Genomic DNA, 22809 nt, shown 5'->3' with positions numbered 1-22809 from the left:
AACTGCCATACCTGAATAGTAATTTGTTGCAGTCTCCATCAGAGTAATAGTAAGAGGAGTTTGACTTACATTTAAGTGCTCTATTATTGCATTTCCTCTGACACTGAAAATGATAGAAATTAGATTGATCCAATAATAATGTAACTGTGCACATTTGGCCCAAGGACAAAAAAACAAAAAGCGGTGGTCATTGAATAACGTTTTCTTAAAATGGTGCTATACCCCTTCTTTACAGCCAAGGAAGCTGCCATCTTAGCCTCTGTTTGATCTGTAGATGCCATGGTCCTGCATATGTTATCAGTTATAGTTGCTCTTGACAGTTTGGTTGAAACTACAAGCAACTGTGACAGTTGTTATTACCGGCATTCTGTAAATTAATTGGGATTAGTTTAATTTGAAGTCCTGGCATGTAATCGCTAGTAAACAGTAGCAATGTTTACTAATGTAAATATCCTTTGTAAAAGGACTGATAAACTGATACTGAAAAAAAATTATATTTCAGAGGAGGGGGCAGAAATTGTGAATGTGTTCATTTAAACTGGATTGCCCTGTTGAATTTGCTGGTGCAGTATAATAAATAAAATAATATGGTGATATAATGTTCATACTAGTTGTTTCAGCATTAAATATATGGTATATACAGTGCCTTGAAAAAGTATTCATACCACTTGAAATTTTCCACATTTTGTCATGTTACAACCAAAAACGTAAATGTATTTTATTGGGATTTAATGTGATAGACCAACACAAACTGGCACATAATTGTCAAGTAAAGGAAAATGATAAATGATTTTCAAAATGTTTTACAAATCTCTGAAACGTGTGGTGTGCATTTGTATTCAGCCCCCTTTACTGCTGTTCTGTGAAGCCCTCAGAAGTTTGTTAGATATCCTTAGTGAACAAACCGCATCATGAAGGCCAAGGAACACACCAGAAAGGTCAGAAATAAAGTTGTGGAAAAGTTTAATGCAGGGTTAGGTTTTTAAAAAATATCCCAAGCTTTGAACATCTCACAGAGCACTGTTCAATCCATCATCCGAAAATGGAAAGAGTATGGCACAACTGTAAACCTACCAGCACATGACCGTCCACCTAAACTGAACTGACAGGCTGGGCAAGGAAAGCATTATTACGAGAAGCAGCCAAGAGGCCCATGGTAACTCTGGAGGAGCTGCAGAGATCCACAGCTCAGGTGGGAGAATCTGTCCACAGGACAACCTTTAGTCCTGCACCTGCCTTTATGGTAGAGCGGCAAGAATAAAGCCATTGTTGAAAGAAGGCCAAAAGAAGTCCATTTTGCAGTTTGTGAGAAGCCATGTGGGGGACACAGAAAACGTGGAAGAAGGTGCTTTGGTCAGATGAGAACAAAATGTAACTTTTTGGCTTAAAAGCAAAATGCTCTGTGTGGTAGAAAACAAACACTGCACATCACCCTGAACACACCATCCCCACCGTGAAACATGGTGGTGGCAGCATCATGTTGTGGGAATGCTTTCCTGATGGGAAGATGGATGGAGCCAAATACAGAGCAATCTTAGAAGAAAACCTGTTAAGAGTCTGCAAAAGACTTGAGACCGGGTCGGAGGTTCACCTTCCAGCAGGACAACGACCCTAAACCTACAGCAAGAGCTACAATGGAATGGTTTAGATCAAAACATGTCCATCTGTTAGAATGGCCCATTCGAAGTCCAGACCTAAATCCACTAGAGAATCTGTGGCAAAACTTGAAAATTGCTGTTCACAGACACTCTCCATCCAATCTGACAGTGCTTGAGCTATTTTTCAAAGAAGAATGGGCAAACATTTCACTCTCTAGATCTGCAAAGTTGGTAGACACAATCCCAAAAAGACTTGCATCCGTAATGGCAGGGAAAGGTGCTTCTACAAAGTATTGACTCAGGGGGGCTGAATACAAATGCACCCCACACTTTTCAGATATTTATTTGTAAAAACATTTTGAAAACCTGTTATCATTCTCCTTCCACTTCACAATTATTTGCCACTTTGTGTTGGTCTATCACATAAAATTCCAATAAAATATATATGTTTTTGGTTGTAAAGTGACAAAATGTGGAACATTTTTAAAGGAAGGGTATGAATAAGTTTTCAAGGCACTTTATATGTGTATGTGTACAGAAAAATACCTATATAAATCTTACACATTTAAATGCAATAGCTGTCTATTTACCCTTTATCTAAAATAATTGAATGGTAATACAGAACTGTAGAAATATGGGAGTTCTCTTTTTAAGGTTTGAAGCCGAATGAATTATATTCTTTTTTTTTTTTTTTTTTTTTTCATGTGCAAAAATCTGCAATATATCTTCAACTAAGTAAAGAACATAAGGGTTTCATATTCTACATGTTCTGCGCTTAAAATTTTATTACCACTTTGCAGTGATTTAATGACCATTATGTGAATTTCTTACAGAATGAACTTGGAAGAAGAAATAGATCAGTTAAAAGTGCAGGCATCGGTAGACAGAGCTACTATAGAAGAACTGAATACTTGTCTTCAACAGGAGAGAGAAGGTATTTTCTTTAACATAATGAACATGTGAACAACATGCTCCTCTCCTATGGTATTTGTTTCTCTTTATCCTAGTATGTTTGCCATTGAGTAAAAATACTGGGAAGAAGGAGGTATGTATGTAGTGGGGGAAAGTTCTTTCAACTGATATTTTATAATGGCGGCCATGAGGAGCAGCTTTATTCAGTGGCAATTTGCATGTAAAGCCGTCCATACATGGTTTAATATTTGACCGATTCAGCAGGGACGGACCGAATCAATCTACCATTCGACTTCTGTACAGCTGTCCTATTGGATTTTCCCTACTGAATCAGTGCCGCCGGCTATAGCCGGCAGTGCTGATCAGTATATTCTGACAGGGGGGAAGTCTCCCCCCTGTCAGAATACAAAGGCTCAGTGGGGGGAATTTCCCCATCCACCTTGAATGTGTGGATGGGGGAATTGATTTTTTTATTTGATCCTCTGCTAGAATGAAAAAAAAAGACAAATGTGTGAGCTGCTTTAGTCTTTTCACATATCAGGCAAGTGTGTGTTAAGGTGGAACTAAAGGTAAAATAAAATGACATATATGCTTTAAGTTTTGATTCTCAAATGCTTCATCCTCTTTCTTTAGAATGCTGTGTATATTTAGTCCCCATAGGTAGTTTAGAATTGTTCCAGAAATCCCATCTACATTAATTTCCTTTATACTCATTCAGTATGATGGTAGAAATGGGCTCGGACATGTCCGAGTCCCCATATGCCCGATCCCGCCAGGAATCCAACACTGCACTCTGCTAATCACAGGCACTGAGACATTTCCAGATCTGTGCAGCTGCGGATCGGGAAATGTCTCAATGCCAGTGATTCGGGCACGTGGGGACGTGAACACGCCGGAGCCCATCTCTAATGGTGTGATGAGTCTGAGCAAAGGAAAAAATCTCTCTGGCATCCCTATAAACAGCATAATTATCCCTGCTGGCCATTGGATGGTGCAGACTTTTTCTGTAATGTGCTTATCAGTTGCTTGATTACTGTTCAAGAAGAAGGTCTGACGGAATGTGTTCAAGCAATTGATGGGCAGACTGCATAACTTGAGTTTATTTCCTTGGAACATGCATGTCTAAAGGGTGTCGAGGGATGTGTTCTTTCACTTTTGTAATCAACAGGAACCTGATTATCACCCCCCCCCCCCCATGGTAAAAAAAAAAAAAAAAAACAGCTACAGAGATGAGCTAGGAATAAGCACACAAAAAAATATTTGTTTACCAGGATTGTGAATATTTGTGATGTTGAAAGATTGAGTTTATATTCCCCTTGCTTTGCCCAAATTTGCTTTGGTATATGCCAAAAAAAAAGCTATTCCCAGATGCTGCCCTTAGAGGTCAAAAGCAATAGCTATATTTGACACTTATAAATACAAAGACTATATTGTGCAGAAAAACACCAATATGGGATGATGGATGACAACACGAGAAGAGTATTACAGAAGTAGGAGTCTAAAGCTGGCCATACCTGACCAACCATCGGCCTGAAGGATAAAAAAAAAAAAGACCCAATTTCCCATCCACACATTTGATGTGGATGCAGGAATCCTCCCCACTATGTAATTGTATTCTGACAGCAGGTAGTCTCCCCCACTGTCAGAATAGCCTATTGCCATTGCCCACAGCGCTGATCGAATGGAACTATACAGACAAGACCGTTGAACAGAAGGTGAGCGGTAGATGAGCTTCTGTTCAACCAATGTAGCCACACATGGATCCAAATTCAGCCAGTCCCTGCTGAACCAGCCAAATTTTAATTCATAAATGGCCAGTTTAGGTTTGAGGTGTCTTGAAACGAAAGGATGCTGAAAAATTACTGCAATCAAAAAGTTTCCGCTCTGATTTACATCTTACCGTTGCATGTGGTCAACATCTGATTGGTACAAAGTCTATTATGCATCAAGAAAAAAGCCTGAAACATACTTCTAAGCAATACAAAATCTATTTTGCGAAGAAACTGGAAAGTACTGTCTTTGATGGATTGACCAGTGCAATCACTACATCTCAACCTTGTGCAGAAGAAAGGATTACGAAAACTTGTCTTACAAGCCAGTATTACCTCTTGGAAGAGTTAGGCTCGGTTCACATATATTAGAATCGGATGCATTTTTAACCACATCTGATTCGCTTAACATTTGAATCGGACCAGCTTTCAATGAAGCCTGTTCACACATGTCCATGGTCCATTTTTTAAGAGTCCTCCGGACAGCAAACTGCAGGAACCCGAGGCTTACATAATGGGTTCAAATTTCCCTTGAGCTTCTTTAAATATTGACAGAATGGCTAATTTCTTCTAAGTTGCAATTGTTACCAATGGAGGATTGTTTCATCAATGTAAAGTGTGACGATTAGAACAGTTCAGTTTTATTAAACCCATAGAATGTTGTGACATAGTCCATTTATTGGCTATATTTTTTGATCAATTTAATTCTTTATCAGATGTGTGTGTTTTGTATAGGGGTAAAGTGCTCTTTTAACTCTCATCTGAGGTTTTATGTAAGTAATAAGCCTGTAAGAAAACTGCTGTGGAAAATTAACAGCTGAAATGAATTTTCATCAGCGATGTGTCTTACGCTAAGTGAGATGTAAATGTATTCAGCAGTTCTAAGCTATGGGGCTAGACTGAAAAATACAGTACCTTGGAGATAAACAAAGGATATTAATGTAACAGTACTCTTCTACCCTGCTGTGTGTTTAAAGTTTTACCTGTGTTAGATGGTAACATCTTTTGAATAATGCTTAATTTAGTTTACATGCATTCTTTTTAATTGGCCTTGACATGATCCCGAGACAAAAGAAATCTCTAATTCAGTCTAACAAACAAGTCACTGTTTATGCCCAGAGGAAAGCAAATCTGTGGAGCATAGTGATACGTTGTTTTCTTTCTGGATCAGATTTTTTTTTTTCTACACCCACTTGTGTTTGCATAGGATTTGAAAAAAAAATGTTTTTTGTTTTGTGTTTTTTTTTTAACTCTAAGTTAGTAATAACAAGAGTCCTAATTTTGTCTAAGCAAATGTCACAGACTGGATTGCGTCTTGGAAGCACACTATCATCTCCTCTTCAGCTCTGCTGTGTGATAGAGTAACCCATTTTTTACTAGCACCTTCTGGGACACCAAAAAAGCATGGTCCAATTTGCTCCTTTATTTTTCCCCTGCTGGATCATACTTTTTAGGGCCTTTTTTTTGTTTTTGCTTTCCTCGACATCACAGGTGTCAAACACAAGGCCCAAGGGCCGAATGCGGCCTCCCAGGTCATTTCATGTGGCCCTCGCACCTCTCCTGCAGCTGCCGCACCCCCCTTGTCTCTGCCCCCACCTTGTCTCTGTAGTCAGCAGCAGAAAGGACTGAACTCCTTTGCCAGATCCTGCACTTCTCTGTGCAGCTGCAGAAAGGCTTGTCTTTGCCCACCCCTACCCCCCCCCTTCTCAGCAGTCCACAGCAGAGAGGAGGGCAGAACTCCTCCTACAGATCCTGCACACCTTTGTGCAGCCACACCACCACCTTGCCTTTGCCTCCCCTGGTCTCAGCATTCAGTAGACTCTGGAAACTGACTCCAGCCCTCCTCTGGTTCTCCTCCAGACCCTGCACTTCTTCCCAGATCCACTCACATCATCTTCCTGGCAGCAGCACAAGATAAGGGGGTGCATTGTGATGTAAGGTAGGGTGGGTGACTCTTGACTATTGATGGTTGGGGGCTCTTGACATCGTATGTAAGGGTGTAGGGGGGCGTAGAGTGCTCTGTACATCTAATCCTACAGATATAACCAGCCCTTTGAAGGGCAACCATAATGCTGATGCGGCCTGTGATGAAATTGAGTTTGATGCCCCTGCTCTAGATCATCTGTGGGTAAAGGTTTCTTTACAAAGTTGTTTTCTAAATATTTTCCTTTGGTTGAACTCGACCACTTGTGTCTTTTTATAGGCCTGACTAACTAGGTAACCTTTTTTTCAAGATTTTTATCTTTTTCAGTCAAGATTCCTCTCTACATCACTGCTAGTGTTTGCCTCTCCCATCACAGCTATGTGACGTGGATGTCCTGACTGGCATTTAAAGTGCCACATTCGTACCCCACTGGATTGTACGTTGCAGAAATAGCCTGAAAGTGTCCTTTCCAGACTCCTTAGTGGTAAAAAGTTAGCTGCAGAGAGCTTTCCAGTCTAGAGCCACTAGCATTGCACCAGCATGTTGTCTGTCTAAAGACTAATCTTATGAGTAAGTCAGTCGGACCAAGCATGTTTAGCTGCCCCAAGTTCATAGGTCAATGGATGCTTTTAAACATTCCCCATTTTTTACCAGTTTCCTATGGAAGGGGTTTATTCTATGGGACTAAGCGCTGACTACTGATAACACAAACGTAGCTGGGTTTGGTTTGGGGTTTATTCAGTGAACTTTACCCAAGTGCAAATGCTGAACTCCAAATCCCATTAAAATCAATAGTAGGGGACTATCAGAAGTCAGTTATGGCCCTTTTGTTGTCTAATATATATATATATATATATATATATATATACACAAACAAAGCCATTGGGAGCTGGACAATGCCCTGGGTAACATGTACCAAAGCAAAAAAAAAAACATGTTTTATTCAGTTTTGTTTTGAGCATCAATTTCTCTTTCATTCAATGACGGACAAAGCTCCATATCTTCTTTGACCATTGGGTTATGCTGCCTCCTACTGGAGTAGGACACTATGCAGAAAAAAAATGACTACACCTATAGGGCAGTCCTAGGGGGTATACTCCCACTTCCTGCTATAGGAGTTCAGATTTTTTCTGCTTAGTCAGGAGTAAGGACCTAGTTCCTTGCTGGGATCTCAGGTCCTTACATTTTTTTCTTTTTAAACTGAACTTTTTTTCCTTTTGTTGTTTTCTTTCTACAACCAAGTCTGTTCCTGTGAGAACTACAATCAACTGCCAGACTGGGTGACGCACTGGATATCCTAGAGCCTTACGGTCTCACCAGTCTGGCCAGCGAGCGCGTGCAGACCACAGCCTCGACATAGCCCCACTGGATGGGGGCTGGCCGGCGAGTGAAACACCTCGTGAGAACGCATGCGTCGCAGAGTGCCTCTGGTCTGCAGCACCCCCATTCCAAGATGGGGAGGTGATCTGCCCAGGGTGGTGCCTGCCTGGTTCCAAAGGTGTGGTGAGTAGTGTCCTCTCCTCTGAGAAATTTCGGGGTGGACGTGGGCCCCTCCTCGGGTTGGTAGCCCCCCCATGTGTCCTTCCTACCTTATTGGCACCTCCCCTCACTAGCGGGGTTCCCCCTGTGCAAACACCCCCCTTCTGGAGTGGCAGCGCTATCACTTTGTGTGGGGTGAGGTGAGCTGTGACTGGAGGGGGGGGGGGAAGCACGTCACGGCGACTCCATTTGCACAATGTGTGGGGTAAATGCCCTGGGGGGTTCCTGTCTAGGCCTTCCATGCCGAACTTCAATACCCGAAGGATCCCGGGAGTCGTCCGCCCACCGTGTGGCACTGCCATTTTCCCATAGCCTGCTGTATGGGAGCTCGGCGACCATGTCTTTTGGTGGTTTCCCATGCAGTTAATGCGGCAGACATTTTCTTGTAGCCGAATGAAGCGGTGCGCGGCGGGAGGCCTCTAGTGGCGGTACATCCGTTTCCTCTTCCTTTCTGATCGGCATGCAGCAGGCAGCTTGGCGCTGTATGGCCCTCCTAAAATTGGTGGTGGTGAGATCCTGGGGCTGAATATATATATACTCTTTCTGCTATAGCAGCGCTGCTTGGTGCGCTGGGACCTATGGTGTCATCGGTGCAGCGGTGGGGGTATTTTCAGCGCTTTTACAGTCTTTTTTGTACAGAACTTGCTGGTTGTCCCCAGGTTATCATGGAGCCTCTAGACCACGTGTCATTACCGGACCCACTCTCAGAAGCGCGGGACCCTCTGGGTCCTGTTCGCTCTGGCGGCCATGACGGTGAACCTGCAGTCACTGGTGTCCAAATTGTATTTAGCTCTTCAAAAGAGATCTAGTAAAAAGCGCCCTCCGCCTTCACCTGCTTCCTCTGCATCTTCAGATTCTGAGGCTGATTTGGCCGCCCCGGACACGAGTCACCCCACGGGGTCTACGTCCACGCACTTCGAGTGCTTTGATAGTGAGGATGATTCCTCTTCCACTACATCTGCGCAAGAAAAGGCATTTGTGGAGGCACTGATTGTAGCAGTGCGGGAAACGTTAAACAATTGAGGACACATCAAATGCTGCGTCAGCTGCGCCGGTGCAATTTGGCACCCGTAGACCATCTAAGGTGACTAAGGTGTTCCCCTTTTACTGCCTATTTCGACAAAATTGTCGCTAGTTGGTGGGGTTTCTCGAAACGCATGGTTGGGATACCTAAGCGTTTCGCTAGGAGGTATCCTTTTAGAGGAGTCCCTCTTAAAGAATCTGACAGTTCCACCAGTGGTGTATTCTTAGGTCTCCAGGTTAAACAAAGTCACACTGTTACCTGTTGAGGATGCTCCGTCATTTAAAGACCCTGTAGACAGGAAGGCTGAATCCCTGGTCCGCTACCTTTTCACCGTGGCAGGTTCAATTTTGAGGCTGGTGTTTGCCATAACCTTGGTTTCCCAGGCCTTAACGGAATGGGCAAAGCTTCTGCGCCAGGATTTGTAAGGGGGGTAAGCATCCCCCTGAGTTGGCGGATCAGTTATTACAGGGGTTACAGTATATCTGTGATGCCTCTTGGATGCAGCCCCTTTGGCACGCAGGTTGTCTGTGACAGCTGTGTCTCTGCACCGCATGATTCGGTTAAAATGCTGGTCTGCTGACAAGGCCTCCAAAAAGGTGCTGACGGATCTCCCCTTAGTGGGGGAACGATTGTTCTATGGAGGAGATCATTAAAGGTCTTGGGAGGTAAGAGCACCTTGCTTCCGCAGCTTACTAAAAACAGAGAGCCTCGCCACAAACGTGGTTCATCCCGCAGGTTCGCAGGACAAGGGTTCTAAATCCTCCCGTACCTTCTCAGAAGGTTTCAAGAGACCCTGGGTTGGTAAGTTTAAAGCGGGCTCTGCTGGCCCTGTAGACAACCATTCCTCTGCCTGAAGGGGCACCCCCACCCGTACATGGGGTGGGGGGGGACATCTTTGCTTCTTTCCGGACCCGTGGACCTCTTTCGTTGAAGACAAATAGGTCAACGAGTTGATCTGGTCTGACTACAAGATCGAGTTTTGCTCTTTGCCCCAGCAAGTTTCTTTCCCTCCAACCTGTGGATCAGCTACAGGGCCTTCTCGGGGCGGTTCAGGATTTGCTCTCCCAAGGAGTCATTGTCCAGTTCCAGAGTCTGAACATTTTTAGAGGTTTTATTTAAACCTATTTACTGTTCCTAGGAAGGAAGGCAAGGTCAGTCCAATCTTGGACTTCAAGGCCCTGAACTGCTTTGTGCTGGTTCAGAAATTCAGAATGGAGTCCGCTCGCACAATAGTGGCATCCCTTCATCAAGGGGATTTTCTGTCCACTATCGATATCAAGGACGCCTACCTTCATATCCCAATATATGTCGGGCATCAGCGTTTTCTTTGCTTTGCTGTAGGCAAGGAGCATTATCAGTTTGTGGCATTTTTGGCGATTTGGACATCATTGTGCGAACTCTGCAAGAGTTCGACTAGACACTGAATTTTCAAAAATCTGCTCTGACTCCATCCAACTAATTGGACTACCTGGGCCTGACCCTGGATTCGGCCTCGGCTCAGGTGTTTCTTCCAGGAACAAAATTGCTGAAGTTGCAACATGCGATTCAGCTCCTCTTATCCAGTCGCCGGTTATCTCTCAGGACTTGCATGCAGATGCTGGGTTTGATGGTCTTCACTTTCGAGGCAGTTCCATTTGCTCAGTTCCATACCAGACCTCTGCAAAAGGAGATTTTGGCCAAATGGGACAAGAATCCTCAGTCCCTGGACAATCTGATCCTGTTGAGTACGATGGGGTCCTTGATATGGTGGTTCCATTCCCTGGTGCTCCCGCAGGGAAAGTCTTTTCTTCCCCTGTACTGGACGGTTGTTTCCACGGACGCCAGCCTGTCCGGGTGGGGAGGTGTCTTGGACACAGAATCAGCCCAGGGAGTTTGGTCTAGGGAGGAGTCCAGCCTGCCGATAAATATCCTGGAAATTCGGGCAATCAGGCTTTGCCTGTCCCAGTGGATGGATCGTCTGCAGGGGTGTCCAGTAAGGATTCAATCAGACAACACCACGGCTGTGGCACATGTCAATCATCAAGGGGCCACCGAGGGTGCCAAAGTGGCCAAAGAAGTGGCAAAAATTCGAAGTTGGGCAGAACGCTTTGTTCCAGCCCTCCCTGCTGTGCATATTCTAGGGGTGGGAAATTGGCAGGCTGACTACCTCAGTCAACAGGCTCGGAGTCCGGGAAAATTGTCCTTTCACCCAGGAGGTGTTTCAACAGCTGTGTCTCAGGTGGGGGACCCCCAATGTGGACCTGTTTGGCTCTCAACCGGAAAGGTTCAGAGGTTTGTGGCAAGGTATCGAAATCCTCTGGCAGAAGCCGCAAACGCTCTGGTGGCCCCTTGGGGCCAGTATCTTCTAATATATGCCTTTCCTCCTCTTCAGCTTCTGCCCAGACTTCTGCTCAGAATAGAGGCAGAAGGGATTCCAGTCGTTCTGGTGGCCCCAGACTGTCTTCAACGGTCCTGGTACATAGGCCTGGTAAGACTGGCAGCCGATGCTCCTTGGGGACTCCCTCTCAGGGAAGATCTTTTGTCTCAAGGACCGATTTTCTATTGTGCTTTATGGTCGCTAACTTTATTTAGCTTGGCTATTGAAAGCCAGGTACTGAAGCACAGAGGGTTGCCTGAGTCAATTATTCCTACTCTGTTAAAAGCTCAGAAATCTACTTCTAGGAAAATTTATCACTGGGTTTGGAAGGCGTACTTTACTTGGTGTGAGTCTGTTTTTCTCCCTGTTATTTTTCGGTGTCACGCCTGCTGAATTTTCTACAAAAAGGTGTGGATCAGCATTTGGCCCTGGGCACCCTCAAGGGCCATATTTCAGCTTTGGCAATTTATTTCCAACGCCCGTTGGCCACAAATTCTTTGGTTCACGCTTTCGTGCAAGGGGTTTGCCACTTGGCTCCTCCGGTAAGGTCCCCGGTGCCTCTGTGGGATCTTAAACTGGTACTGTCGGTTCTTCAAAAACCATCTTTTGAAATTTTTTGTGAACTTCCTCTGCTTACTTTGTCACAGAAGGTGGCTTACTTGGTAGCTATTACTTCTGCACGCAGGGTTTCAGAGCTGGTTGCGTTGTCCTGTCGGTCACCTTATCTGGTGGTTCACAGGGACAAAGTGGTTCTATGTCCCTGTCAGGCATTCCTTCCTAAGGTCATCTCGGGGTTCCACTTAAATTAAGGCATTGTTTTGCCTTCATTGTATCCTAAGCCGAAACATCCAAAAGAAATTGCCTTGCATTCCCTGGAGGTGGTTTGGGCCATCAGGGTGTACCTGGCGGTGATTTGCAAATCGGATTCCTTGTTTGCCCTTACGGATGGTTCCCGTAAGGGGCAGGCCGCATCTGCTGCGACCATTTTCAGATGGATCAGGCAGACGGTTGTGTAGGCCTATTCCATCAAGGGTCAGGTTCCTCCTTTCCCTGTTAAGGCGCATTCTACAAGGGTGCTTAGTGCCTCCTGGGGCTTCCGTCATAGGCTTTAGTGGTCCAGGTTTTCAAGGTGGCCACCTGGTCGTCTGTGCACACATTCACCAAGTTTCACAAGGTGGATGTCCTCGCATCTGCAGATGCTGCTTTTGGCTGCAAAGATTTGCAGGCCGCTGTTGCAGAGGCTCCTGCCTCTTGAGGGTGTGTTTTTCTTGGTAGGTGAACTCCAGTTGTTCATGGTTGAGCTCTTGGAACCTGGTTGGCTTTGTTAAGCCCTTTTTGGGGATTCAGTTTTTTTGCTGTTTCTCACCCCTCAAGCTCACACTGCTTTGGGGAGTCCCAACGGTCAAAGAAGATAAGGAGCTGTGTCTGTCAATGAACAAAAGAGAAAATTGGATTTTTGTCTTACCATTAAAAATCCTTTTCTCTGATGTTCATTGACTGACACAGCACCCACCCCTCTGTGGAGTTTGAGTTATTTATTCTTCTGACACTGCTGGTTACAAAACCGAATTCCTATAGCAGGAAGTGGGAGTATACCCCTTAGGACTTCCCTATAAGCGTAGTCAATTTTTTTCCGCCTAGTTTCCTACTCCTGTAGTGGGCAGCCTAACCCAACGGTCAAAGAAGATATGGAGCTGTGTCCATCAATAAACATCAGAGAAAAAGATTTTACGGCAAGACATAAATCCAGTTTTTATTCATGTTTAAAGTAAAACACTTGTGCCACTGTTGGTACTATGAGCGCTACATGATAATTTAACCTAGACCTGTTCCTACTTCCCACATGCAGTATCCCTTGGCTTCTTGACCCTCTAGTTTTAAGCATTGCCTGCCAGCTGCCTAACTTCCTACCTTGAGCCTATGCATTGCTACTGTATCTGCAGCTGCAACATATCTGATTCTAGAGTTGACAGTCCCACTGTACCAGGTATCCCTGACACACACTGTTCGCTAATGGGTCCTGGTCTGTTTGCAGGGGATTGTTGGGCCTGTCACTTTCTTGAAGGGGGTCTTTACCACAGTCATGCTTGACTTTATATTACATATTATTCAGTTAATCTCTGTCCCTGCTATGATTAAGGGCCCCTGAAGGGTGAAATATGTAAGCTGCTTGCTTTCTGGATTTTTTAACTCTGCCTATGCTAAAAAAATAGATTTTATGCTGTGAAGGATCTGAGTCACTGATCGCATCTGTTTCAAATCTCTGTCCCTGACACTGAGCCTGAAAACAAAGTACCATGCTTTCCCCCACAGACTAAATGCTGGATCTGCCTGAGGCCTTAGTTGCTCCCAAGCATTCACTGAAGTCACTGACTGATGAGCTTTACTCCGAAAAGTTAGTCTTGCTCTTAGGCCTAGGATAAAAGATGTGGCACACCACCCTATAAAACTGAAAGATCACCCTGTTGCTTCTACCAGTGCTGTATCCAGCCTTGGGTTTTGCAGGGCCTCAAAGCCTTCAAAACCTTCCCCGCACACCCTCTATTTGTGTTGTTTCTGTATGAAGATTGTTATTATTTGTGCATAGTATGGTGGGTAGAAGAACAGCCTGTTGTTTGTAATCTTCCCTGCTGTGCAAATTAAAAAACACACGCCACGAAAAAGATGGTGGCACTCCTATCACTAGCAACATCATAAAAATGTACAATAAGTATGCAACTAATAACAAAGGATCTTAAACCCCTCAACTCCGCACAGGCAACAACGAAACTACCCTCAATGGAGAAGTGGGAGAAATCACTAGACTTTTCAACAGAAACATCGTCCTGGCACCAGGTCTCATGCATCACCTTGAAATATATAAAATGCCTCTCACATTGGGAAACAGCTAAAAAAATCCTACTTGAATGGTACTATACACCTAAGAGACTGTCGTCAATGTCGCCTCAGTAACCCCCCTCATGTTGGAGGAATTGCGCTGCCCCCTATCCATGCGTCTGGCCCCCTAATCTACATGCAGGGCGCCAGACTCATGGATTTTAATGTTTTTTTTTTTAAGCACGTGATTAGAGCCAGAGGCTCTAATAGGCTTCAAAAAAGAGTGGGCTCGGGGGAGGAGAGGCCATGCTATTGGCCGAGGAGGGAGGAGACTGAGGGGGAAGCTGCCGCCGCCGCTGCTGCCTGCCCAGGGTGAGTGAGTCGGCGACCTGGGAGGGGCCATGGAGCACCAGCCGCAACTTATCGGATCTACACTACACATGTGGTGGTCCTGCCCACTTCTCATACCCTTTTGGCAAGCTGTTCAAGCACTCTTTAAGGATCTGACAGCTAACCCCTCAGAGCTCTCATCCCAACTGGCACTACTTGGGCCTGGACTTCAAACTTGGGACTCCTCATATCATACAGTTCTCACCAAAATTCTAATAGCGGCCAGACTCTCCATCACAAAACAATGGAACAGCAACTCTCCTAACATCCAGATAGTCCACCAACTCGTCAACCAACACCTACAAATAGAGGTCATGTTTGCTAAAGCAACTCTGGAAACGCCAAAGTTGAAAAAAAACTGGGCATCGTGACTTACTTCCTACAGACTGGATATTTCATCATTGGCTCACTGATTGCACTACCAAAACCCAAAATTTACAAAGAAACTCTGAATCGTTATCTGCACCCCTTGCTATGTACTTCACTTCTGAAGCAACCAAAAAGAACCGCCTACTCCCCCCCCCCCCTCCTCCTTTGGAACCCCTACCAGGACTATGATACATAATCTGTTGTACTTATCACCTTGTATCTGTAACTGACTGGTTTAACACTGCATTAACCTTTGATCACATTCACATGTAACCCCCAGAAAATCCTTAATAAAATGCAATTAAAAAAAAAAAAAGATGGTGGCACTATCCATTCTCCTTTGATTGACAGCCTGTGTAATGAGACACATGCATGAGCCTGTGTGAAGGGGGCATATCTCTTGCTGCTCTGTACCTTGCTGTAAGCTGTGGCATAGATCGAAGCCAAGTTTACTTTTACTTTCCTTTCTCCTTTTCTCTGGAGATACAGGTACAAAGCTTACGGAGTCAGCAGAGCATACAGAATGAGAGACATCCGAGAGAGGGAGGGAGTCATTAGAGAGAGACAGCAGGGAATAAAGCGAGAGAGGGAGAGACATCAAAGAAATACATGGAGAGATTCTGAATTTAGGTGGGAGGAATAGTGTGATGTTAGGTCTCCGCCCCCAAGCTTTAGTGCTATACACAAATCTGGAGATTTCTGAGGGCTACAGCCAAACGAGGATGACTTTTTGAGAGGTACACACAATGTGAATTATCTACTAAACTGTGCAAAAGAATGGTGTTTTGAGTTTGCAACCACTTTAATTGAATTTTGTCATTAATGGTCTGTCCTGCCTGTGGGCCAAACCATCTCCTGCCTTAAAGAGTAACTTCACATTTGTTGAGAAAAAAACCCTCCCCTCTGGGTGATCTATGTATATTGCAGTAACAAACTTTGTTGCACATTCCTACCTTTTGTTATTCTGAAAAAATCCCTGTGTGTTTGTGTCCATGTGGGAAACTGAATCTAATGGGAGTGGTTTCCTAATTATCAACCAGCTCTGGCACCTGCAGGGCACTAATGAGAAAAGCTGCAGAACCTGTGTCCCATTTAAAGTGATATCCTATTGGGGGTATCTCACCAAAAAGGACATTTTTGTTGAAGGGGATGCCTGAAATCTGACTTGTATCTTAGTGTAGGCTTCTGGGAAAATCTGTGACCCAATAACACAAGCAGGAAATTATGTTTATGGGGGTGTTCTGTAAACATTCTGTGTACAGAGCACCTCCAGGTAGCCATAATGGATTGCATTTTCTGAAAATTACAGTTCTACAGATTGAAAAGGAAAGGTAATTTTTAATAACATTTAATTGCAACATGACTTGAGTTGCAATTGTATATACACAATATTATTTTTCTTTATTTTAATTTTTTTACCCTCAAAAGTGGAGTTACCCTTTAGCAAGACACTTACTGTTCCTGTGGAGGATGTCCCTTCCTTTAAAGTGGATCTTCACTGCATCTGAGCACCACAAATCAAAAGCACTATTTGATTCATTTTCTAATGTTCAAAGCAAACTTTCCCATCCATGCTTTATTTGGTGAGAAATCACTTTGAAAAACATCCCCCTAGCATTTTTGGTCGTGGCCATCTTGAGTAAGGGCAAATTAATTCATGCAGCATTCAATTCCTGCCCTTAGCTCAAGTATGCATGCAGGAGATTGTGCTTAGCTGAGAAAACCCCTCTTCCTCGCCTCCCCTCCTGACGACTCCTGGGATGTATGACGGGAAACCAGAAAGTAACTGAAGAAATGTAAAAAAAAAAAAAAAACTTTAAAACAAGTAAATATGATATAATTTTCTATCTATTTACCAATGCTAGCAGCGTGAGAATGAAAAATAATCAATGTTAACTGCAAGAGTTACATAGGTAGTCAGGTTGAAAAAAGACACAAGTCCATCTAGCTCAACCAATGAAAAAAACAAGAAAACGCAACCATACAATCCCATATACACAATTCTATACCTGCAGTTGATCCAGTGAAGGCGAAAAACCCCAGCAAAGCATCATCTAATTTGCTACAGCAGGGTAAAGAATTCCTTCCTGATCCTCCGAGAGGCAATCTGATATTCCCTGGATCAACTTTACTTATAAATATTAGTACCCAATTATATTATGTACACCTAGGAAATAATCCAGGCCTTTTTTAAAGCAATCTACTGAGCAGGCCAGAATCACCTCTGGAGGGAGTCTATTCCACATTTTCACAGCTCTTACGGTGAAAAAAACCTTTCTGTATTTGGAGACAAAATCTTTTTCCTCTAGACAAGAGTGCCCCCTTGTCCTTTGTGATGACCTTAAAGTAAATAACTCAACACCAAGTTCACTATATGGACCCCTTATGTGTTTGTACGTGTTGATCATATCCCCCCTTAATCTCCACTTCTCAAGAAAGAATAATATCAGTTAATCTATTCTATCCCCATAGTTGAGCTCCTCCATGTCTCTTTATCAGTTTCTCTGCACTTTCTCCAGTTCCCCGATATCCTTTTTTGAGAACTGGTGCCCAAAACTGAACTGCATATTCCAGATGAGGTCTTACTAATGATTTGTACAGGGGCAAAATGATATCTCTCTCTGGAGTCCATACCTCTCTTAATACAAGAGGTCATTGTAGCCGTATTAGTGCACATGCGACAGAGACAATTGAGTACTGTCCGCGATACTTTTTTTATTTGCACGAACATACAATTTTTCAGAACAAGCTTTCGGGGTATGTCCCCTTCTTCAAGATCCAAGCAGTACTGATTCACAAAATGTTTAGCAGAATGGTAAAAAAACACAAAATCTCTAAGCCAAAGGAAAAAAAAAAGAGAAAACCAAACAAACATAAACAAATTTAACTGGCAATGGTAATAAAACTAGCATAGTTAGTGAGATAAGACAGAGGGAGAGCTGAAGACAGGGGGGAAGGGTAGTCACAGAGGGGGTCGTAAAACTGGGATAATGAGTAAGGAAACCCATATCTAAATTTAAGCTGTTATTTTTTGTGTCAAAAAGAAGTATCATTCTTAATTCAAAGTTTTCCTTTCCTGGATAGTTCTGAAATTCCATTTAAGAACTAAAACATTGAGGTCTTCTATAGTGTGGTCCAGTTGTGAAAAATGATGTCCCACAGGTGTGCAGAAACTATCTTCTTTATGTTCCTTGATGGTATGTCTGTGCAAATTCACCCTCGCTTGCAACTTCTGTCCTGTTTCGCCTACATAAGATCCTTTGCTACATCTTTTGCATTGGATGAGGTACACAACATTACTGGAGGTGCAGTTGTATGATCCTGTTATATTGAAGGTCCCATTTGTGTGTGTGACACTTTTAGACAGATTGATCGTGTTGCACAGTTTGCAGTGTTTTTTGTGGCAGGGTTTGCTCCCATTATTTGTGACTTCATAATCAGAATTAAGTTTTCTGCTGATTAGTTTGTCTCTGAGGTTGGGTGGTTGTCTGAAAGCCAGTATTTGAGGTTGTTGCAATATTCCTTTCAGAGTTTCATCTTCTGTTATGATGGGTTGTAAATCTTTGATTATCTTTCTTATCCCCTATCCCTCCAAAAGCTACACCAAGAACAGGTCTTGTGGATACAACCCAAAAACATAAAACAAATACAACATCTATAACTCCTGCTATCAGTGACTTGGAATCAGATTCAGAATCCCAAGGTATCATCTGTGTAAATGCTGACCTGACTGAAAATGCTGACCTGACTGAAAATGCGGATATAACAGAGGAACTTGGAATCATTAATTTGTCAAATCATAAACTTTCTGAACCAGAAATAACAGTCCTCTCCAAAGGCCTCACGTTCTGCCCAACCACCAAATTGGATAATTTCCAGGTATTGTCAGATATGGAGGAATTCTTCAGGAGACTAAGGCTCAAAGAATATTTTCACAGTAATGAAAGTTATCCTAGGACAACAGAAAGTGACAAAAAGAAAAAGAACAGCAACTTCACACCTCCACATGGACGCAACCCCAAACTGGACACCTATATTGACAGCTTTAGACTGCGAGTTACATCCCTGATATCCACCCAGCAAAAGAAAATTTTATACAACCTTTCACCACTGGAGCGAAGAGCTATACACGATTTGCGCAATAATCAGGCCATCACCATCAAACCAGCAGATAAAGGGGAGCAGTCGTTGTGATGGATAAAAACAAATATATACAAGAATGCCAGATGCAGCTGGCAAATACTACTTACTATAAAAAAACTGGATTATGATCCAACCCTGGATTTTACTAAGCAATTAAAAGGTCTCATTAAACTACACCAACCCACCTACATTCAGAACTTATCAATGCTATTCCGGATAATCCAGAAATTGGGGACTTCTACATGCTGCCCAAGATTCACAAGCCATGAAATCCAGGCAGACCCATCATAACAGTTATAAATACACTTACCAAACATATCTCAGGCCTTGTAGAAAATATTTTAAAAACATTAGTCATGAATACTGCGAGTTTCCTTCAAGACACAACTGACTTTCTTAACAAGCTTAACAATATACAATTACCACCAAATACACTTCTAGTCACTATGGATGACACTTCTAATCACTATGGATGTAGAATCGCTGTATAGTAACATCCCTCACAAGGATGGATTGGCTGCATATCACAGATTCTTATCATCCTCACCAAACCACAAATACAGTGCTGAGGATGTTACACGGCTCATCGAATTCATTCTTACACACAACTACTTCACTTTCAATTAGGACATCTATCTCCAGTGTATTGGTACTGCTATGGGAAGTAAAATGGCACCCCAGTATGCAAACTTATTTATGGCTGATCTGGAGGACAAATTTCTGAACAGCATACAACATAAGCCATACAGATATTATCGCTATATTGATATTTTCATCATATGGACAGAAGGTGAGGAAAATCTCAAACAATTTTTTTCATTGATTAACACCTTTCACCCATCTATCAAACTTAAAATGGATTATTCTAACAGGCATGTCAACTTCCTAGACACCATAGTATACATCAGGGATGACAAGCTTCATACTTCGATATACAGGAAACCGACTGACCGATGCAGCTATCTCCACAGTTCCAGTTTTCACCCTCAACACACTAAACAGGCCATCATACACAGCCAGGCCATCAGATACCACCGAATCTGTTCAGACCCAAAAGACAGAGATAAACATCTCAGAACACTAGCAAACTCCTTCCGTAAGGAAGGTTACAAAAACAAAACCATCAACACCAGCATAAACACAGCCTTGAAAACCCAAAGAGAAAATCTTCTCCAATACAAAGAGAAAAAAACAAATAACCGTGTACCTCTAGTCACCACATACAATCCAGCACTAGAAGGGATAAGAAAGATAATCAAAGATTTACAACCCATCATAACAGAAGATGAAACTCTGAAAGGAATATTCCAACAACCTCCAATACTGGCTTTCAGACAACCACCCAAACTCAGACATAAACTAATCAGCAGAAAACTTCATTCTGATTATGAAGTCACAAATAATGGGAGCAAACCCTGCCATAAAAAACGCTGCAAACTGTGCAACCAGATCAATCTGTCTAAAAGTGTCACACACACATGAATGGGACCTTCAATATAACAGGATCATACAACTGCATCTCCAGTAATGTTGTGTACCTCATCCAATGCAAAAGATGTAGCAAAGGATCTTATGTAGGCGAAACAGGACAGAAGTTGCAAGCAAGGATGAATTTGCACAGACATACCATCAAGGAACATAAAGAAGATAGTTTCTGCACACCTGTGGGACATCATTTTTCACAACCGGACCACACTATAGAAGACCTCAATGTTTTCGTTCTTAAAGGGAATTTCAGCATTATCCAGGAAAGGAAAACTTTGAATTAAGAATGATACTTCTTTTTGACGCAAAAAATAACGGCCTAAATTTAGATATGGGTTTCCTTACTCATTATCCCACAGTTTTACGACCCCCTCTGTGACTACCCCCCCCCCCCCCCCCCACCTTCCCCCCTGTCTTCAGCTCTCCCTCTGTCTTATCTCACTAACTATGCTAGTTTTATTACCATTGCCAGTTAAATTTGTATATGTTTGGTTTTCTCTTTTTTTTCCTTTGGCTTAGAGATTTTGTATTTTTTTTACCATTCTGCTAAACATTTTGTGAATCAGTACTGCTTGGATCTTGAAGAAGGGGACATACCCCGAAAGCTTGTCCTGAAAAATTTTATGTTAGTCCAAATAAAAAAAGTATCACGGACAGTACTCAATTGTCTCTTAATACAAGAAAGAACTTTGCTTGCTTTTTAATTCCCAGCTTGGCATTGCATGCTAATATTAAGCTTATGATCTACTAGAACACCCAAATCCTTCTCCACTGTGGATTCCCCCAGTTGTACTCCCCCCTAGTATGTATGATGCATGCATATTCTTAGCCCCCATGTGCATAACTTTACATTTATCAACATGCCACATAGTTGCCCAATGAAACAGTGCATTGAGGTCAGCTTGTAAGTTTGAGACATTGTGTAAGGAAGTTATTGCATAGCTTGGTGTCATCTGTAAAGACTGAAATGGTACATTTAATCCCATACCCTATATCATTTATAAAAATATTAAAAAGTAAGGGTCCCAACACTGGACCTTGGGGTACACCACTGATAAACTTAGACCATTCAGAGTGAGAATAATAACCACTACTCTCTAAATTCTATCTTTCTCTTTCGTTCACTGACAGACCCGGTTTATGCTCTTGCTCTCTAGGAGTAGGACTAGGTGGAAATATTTTTGGTTACGCCCCTGGGGCAGTCCCAGAGGGTATACAATCACTTCCTGCCGTAGGACTTCCAGTTTTTTTTTTTTGTCTAGTTCAGGAGTAAGGACCTGGCTCTTTGCTGGGATCTGCGGTCCTGGCATTTTTTCCTATTTAAATGGAGTTTTTTACTTTTTTCTTTATTATTTTGTTCCTCTGTGAACTACAATCAACTGTTCCTGTGAGAACTACAATCAACAGCCGGACTGGGCGATGCACTGGACATTCTAGATCCTTACGGTCTTCCCAGTCTGGCCTGCGAGCGCGACCCAACTACTAGCTCCATGCTAAGTTGGCTGCGACATAGTCCCACTGGACGGGGTCTGACCGGCGAGCGAAACACCTCGCGAGGTCGCATAGCACTGGTCATGACAGCAATCACGACCAGAGAAGCAGCGTACCTCAAGCTGCAGCATCCCCATTCCAAGATGGTTCGATAAGCTGCTGGGAGTGGCGCCCGCCTGGTGACCGTGGTATGGTGAGTAACAACCCTGCGGAATTGTTGGGGTGGTTGCGGCCCCCCCCCAGGGATGGTAGGCCTTCAATTTTGGATGCCCTCATCTGTCAACTGTCCCCCCCAGGCCCCTGTTTGGGGGCATGGGTGAAATTGGGTAGGGGGGCTACATGGCGCTGGGCTGGTGGACAGTGGGTGATACCACTGTCGGTCCCAGTTAGGGGTGTCCTTACCTGGGTGCTGCGGGGGGGGGGTCCCTAGGGGGTGCTCTCCTGGGGTCTGTACATTTTTTTCCCTGGAGTCCAGTGGGGTCCAGGGTCCCGTGCAGCACCGTGTGGTACCGCCATTTTTCCCTGGTCTCTGTGATTCCCGGTTCGGCGGCCATGTTTCTGTAGTTCAGCAGCCATTTTTTTGGTTTCCCCATAGACTTGCATTGGCGGCCATTTTCCTATAGTTGGAGAAAGTGCTGAGGTTGTGGGGGCCTCTAGTGTCTGGTCACCGTTTCCTTTTCCTCTTTCTAGCAGTGCGGCAGATAGTTTTGGTGCTTTCCAGCTCAGATGGAGTCTCTGGGGGTACACTATCTATCCTTGCTGTATACAGCGCCGCGGGTGTGCTGCTTCTTGTAGTGCCACAGTGGTGCACAGGGGGGAGGGGCCCTTTTTAAAAAAATATATATATTTTCTGAGCAGCGGTTCCGCTTAACCCTTTATGGTCATGGAGCCTGGGGAGCTCGTTTCACCACTCAATCCACTCCTGGAAGCTGCGAGACCCTCTGGGTCTGTCTGCCCTGGCAGCCATGAGGGCAGCCCTGCGGTCACTAGTA

General features: G+C 43.6%; 1 protein-coding gene across 1 annotated transcript in view; it reads left to right on the top strand.

Moving 5' to 3' along the window:
- CNTLN (centlein) overlaps positions 1–22809 on the top strand; it is a 712784-nt gene that overhangs the window by 412261 nt on the left and 277714 nt on the right. The window contains exon 14 of the mRNA XM_082272784.1: positions 2432–2532. Within this exon, the coding sequence (XP_082128910.1) occupies positions 2432–2532 (101 nt within the window). The remainder of the gene's footprint in view (positions 1–2431; positions 2533–22809) is intronic.

The sequence above is a fragment of the Pelophylax lessonae genome (genome assembly GCF_965119305.1).
Source record: "Pelophylax lessonae genome assembly, chromosome: 1".
NCBI lineage: Eukaryota > Metazoa > Chordata > Amphibia > Anura > Ranidae > Pelophylax > Pelophylax lessonae.
Note: the sequence above shows the minus strand (reverse complement) of the source record. Positions and strands in the feature narration are given on the sequence as shown.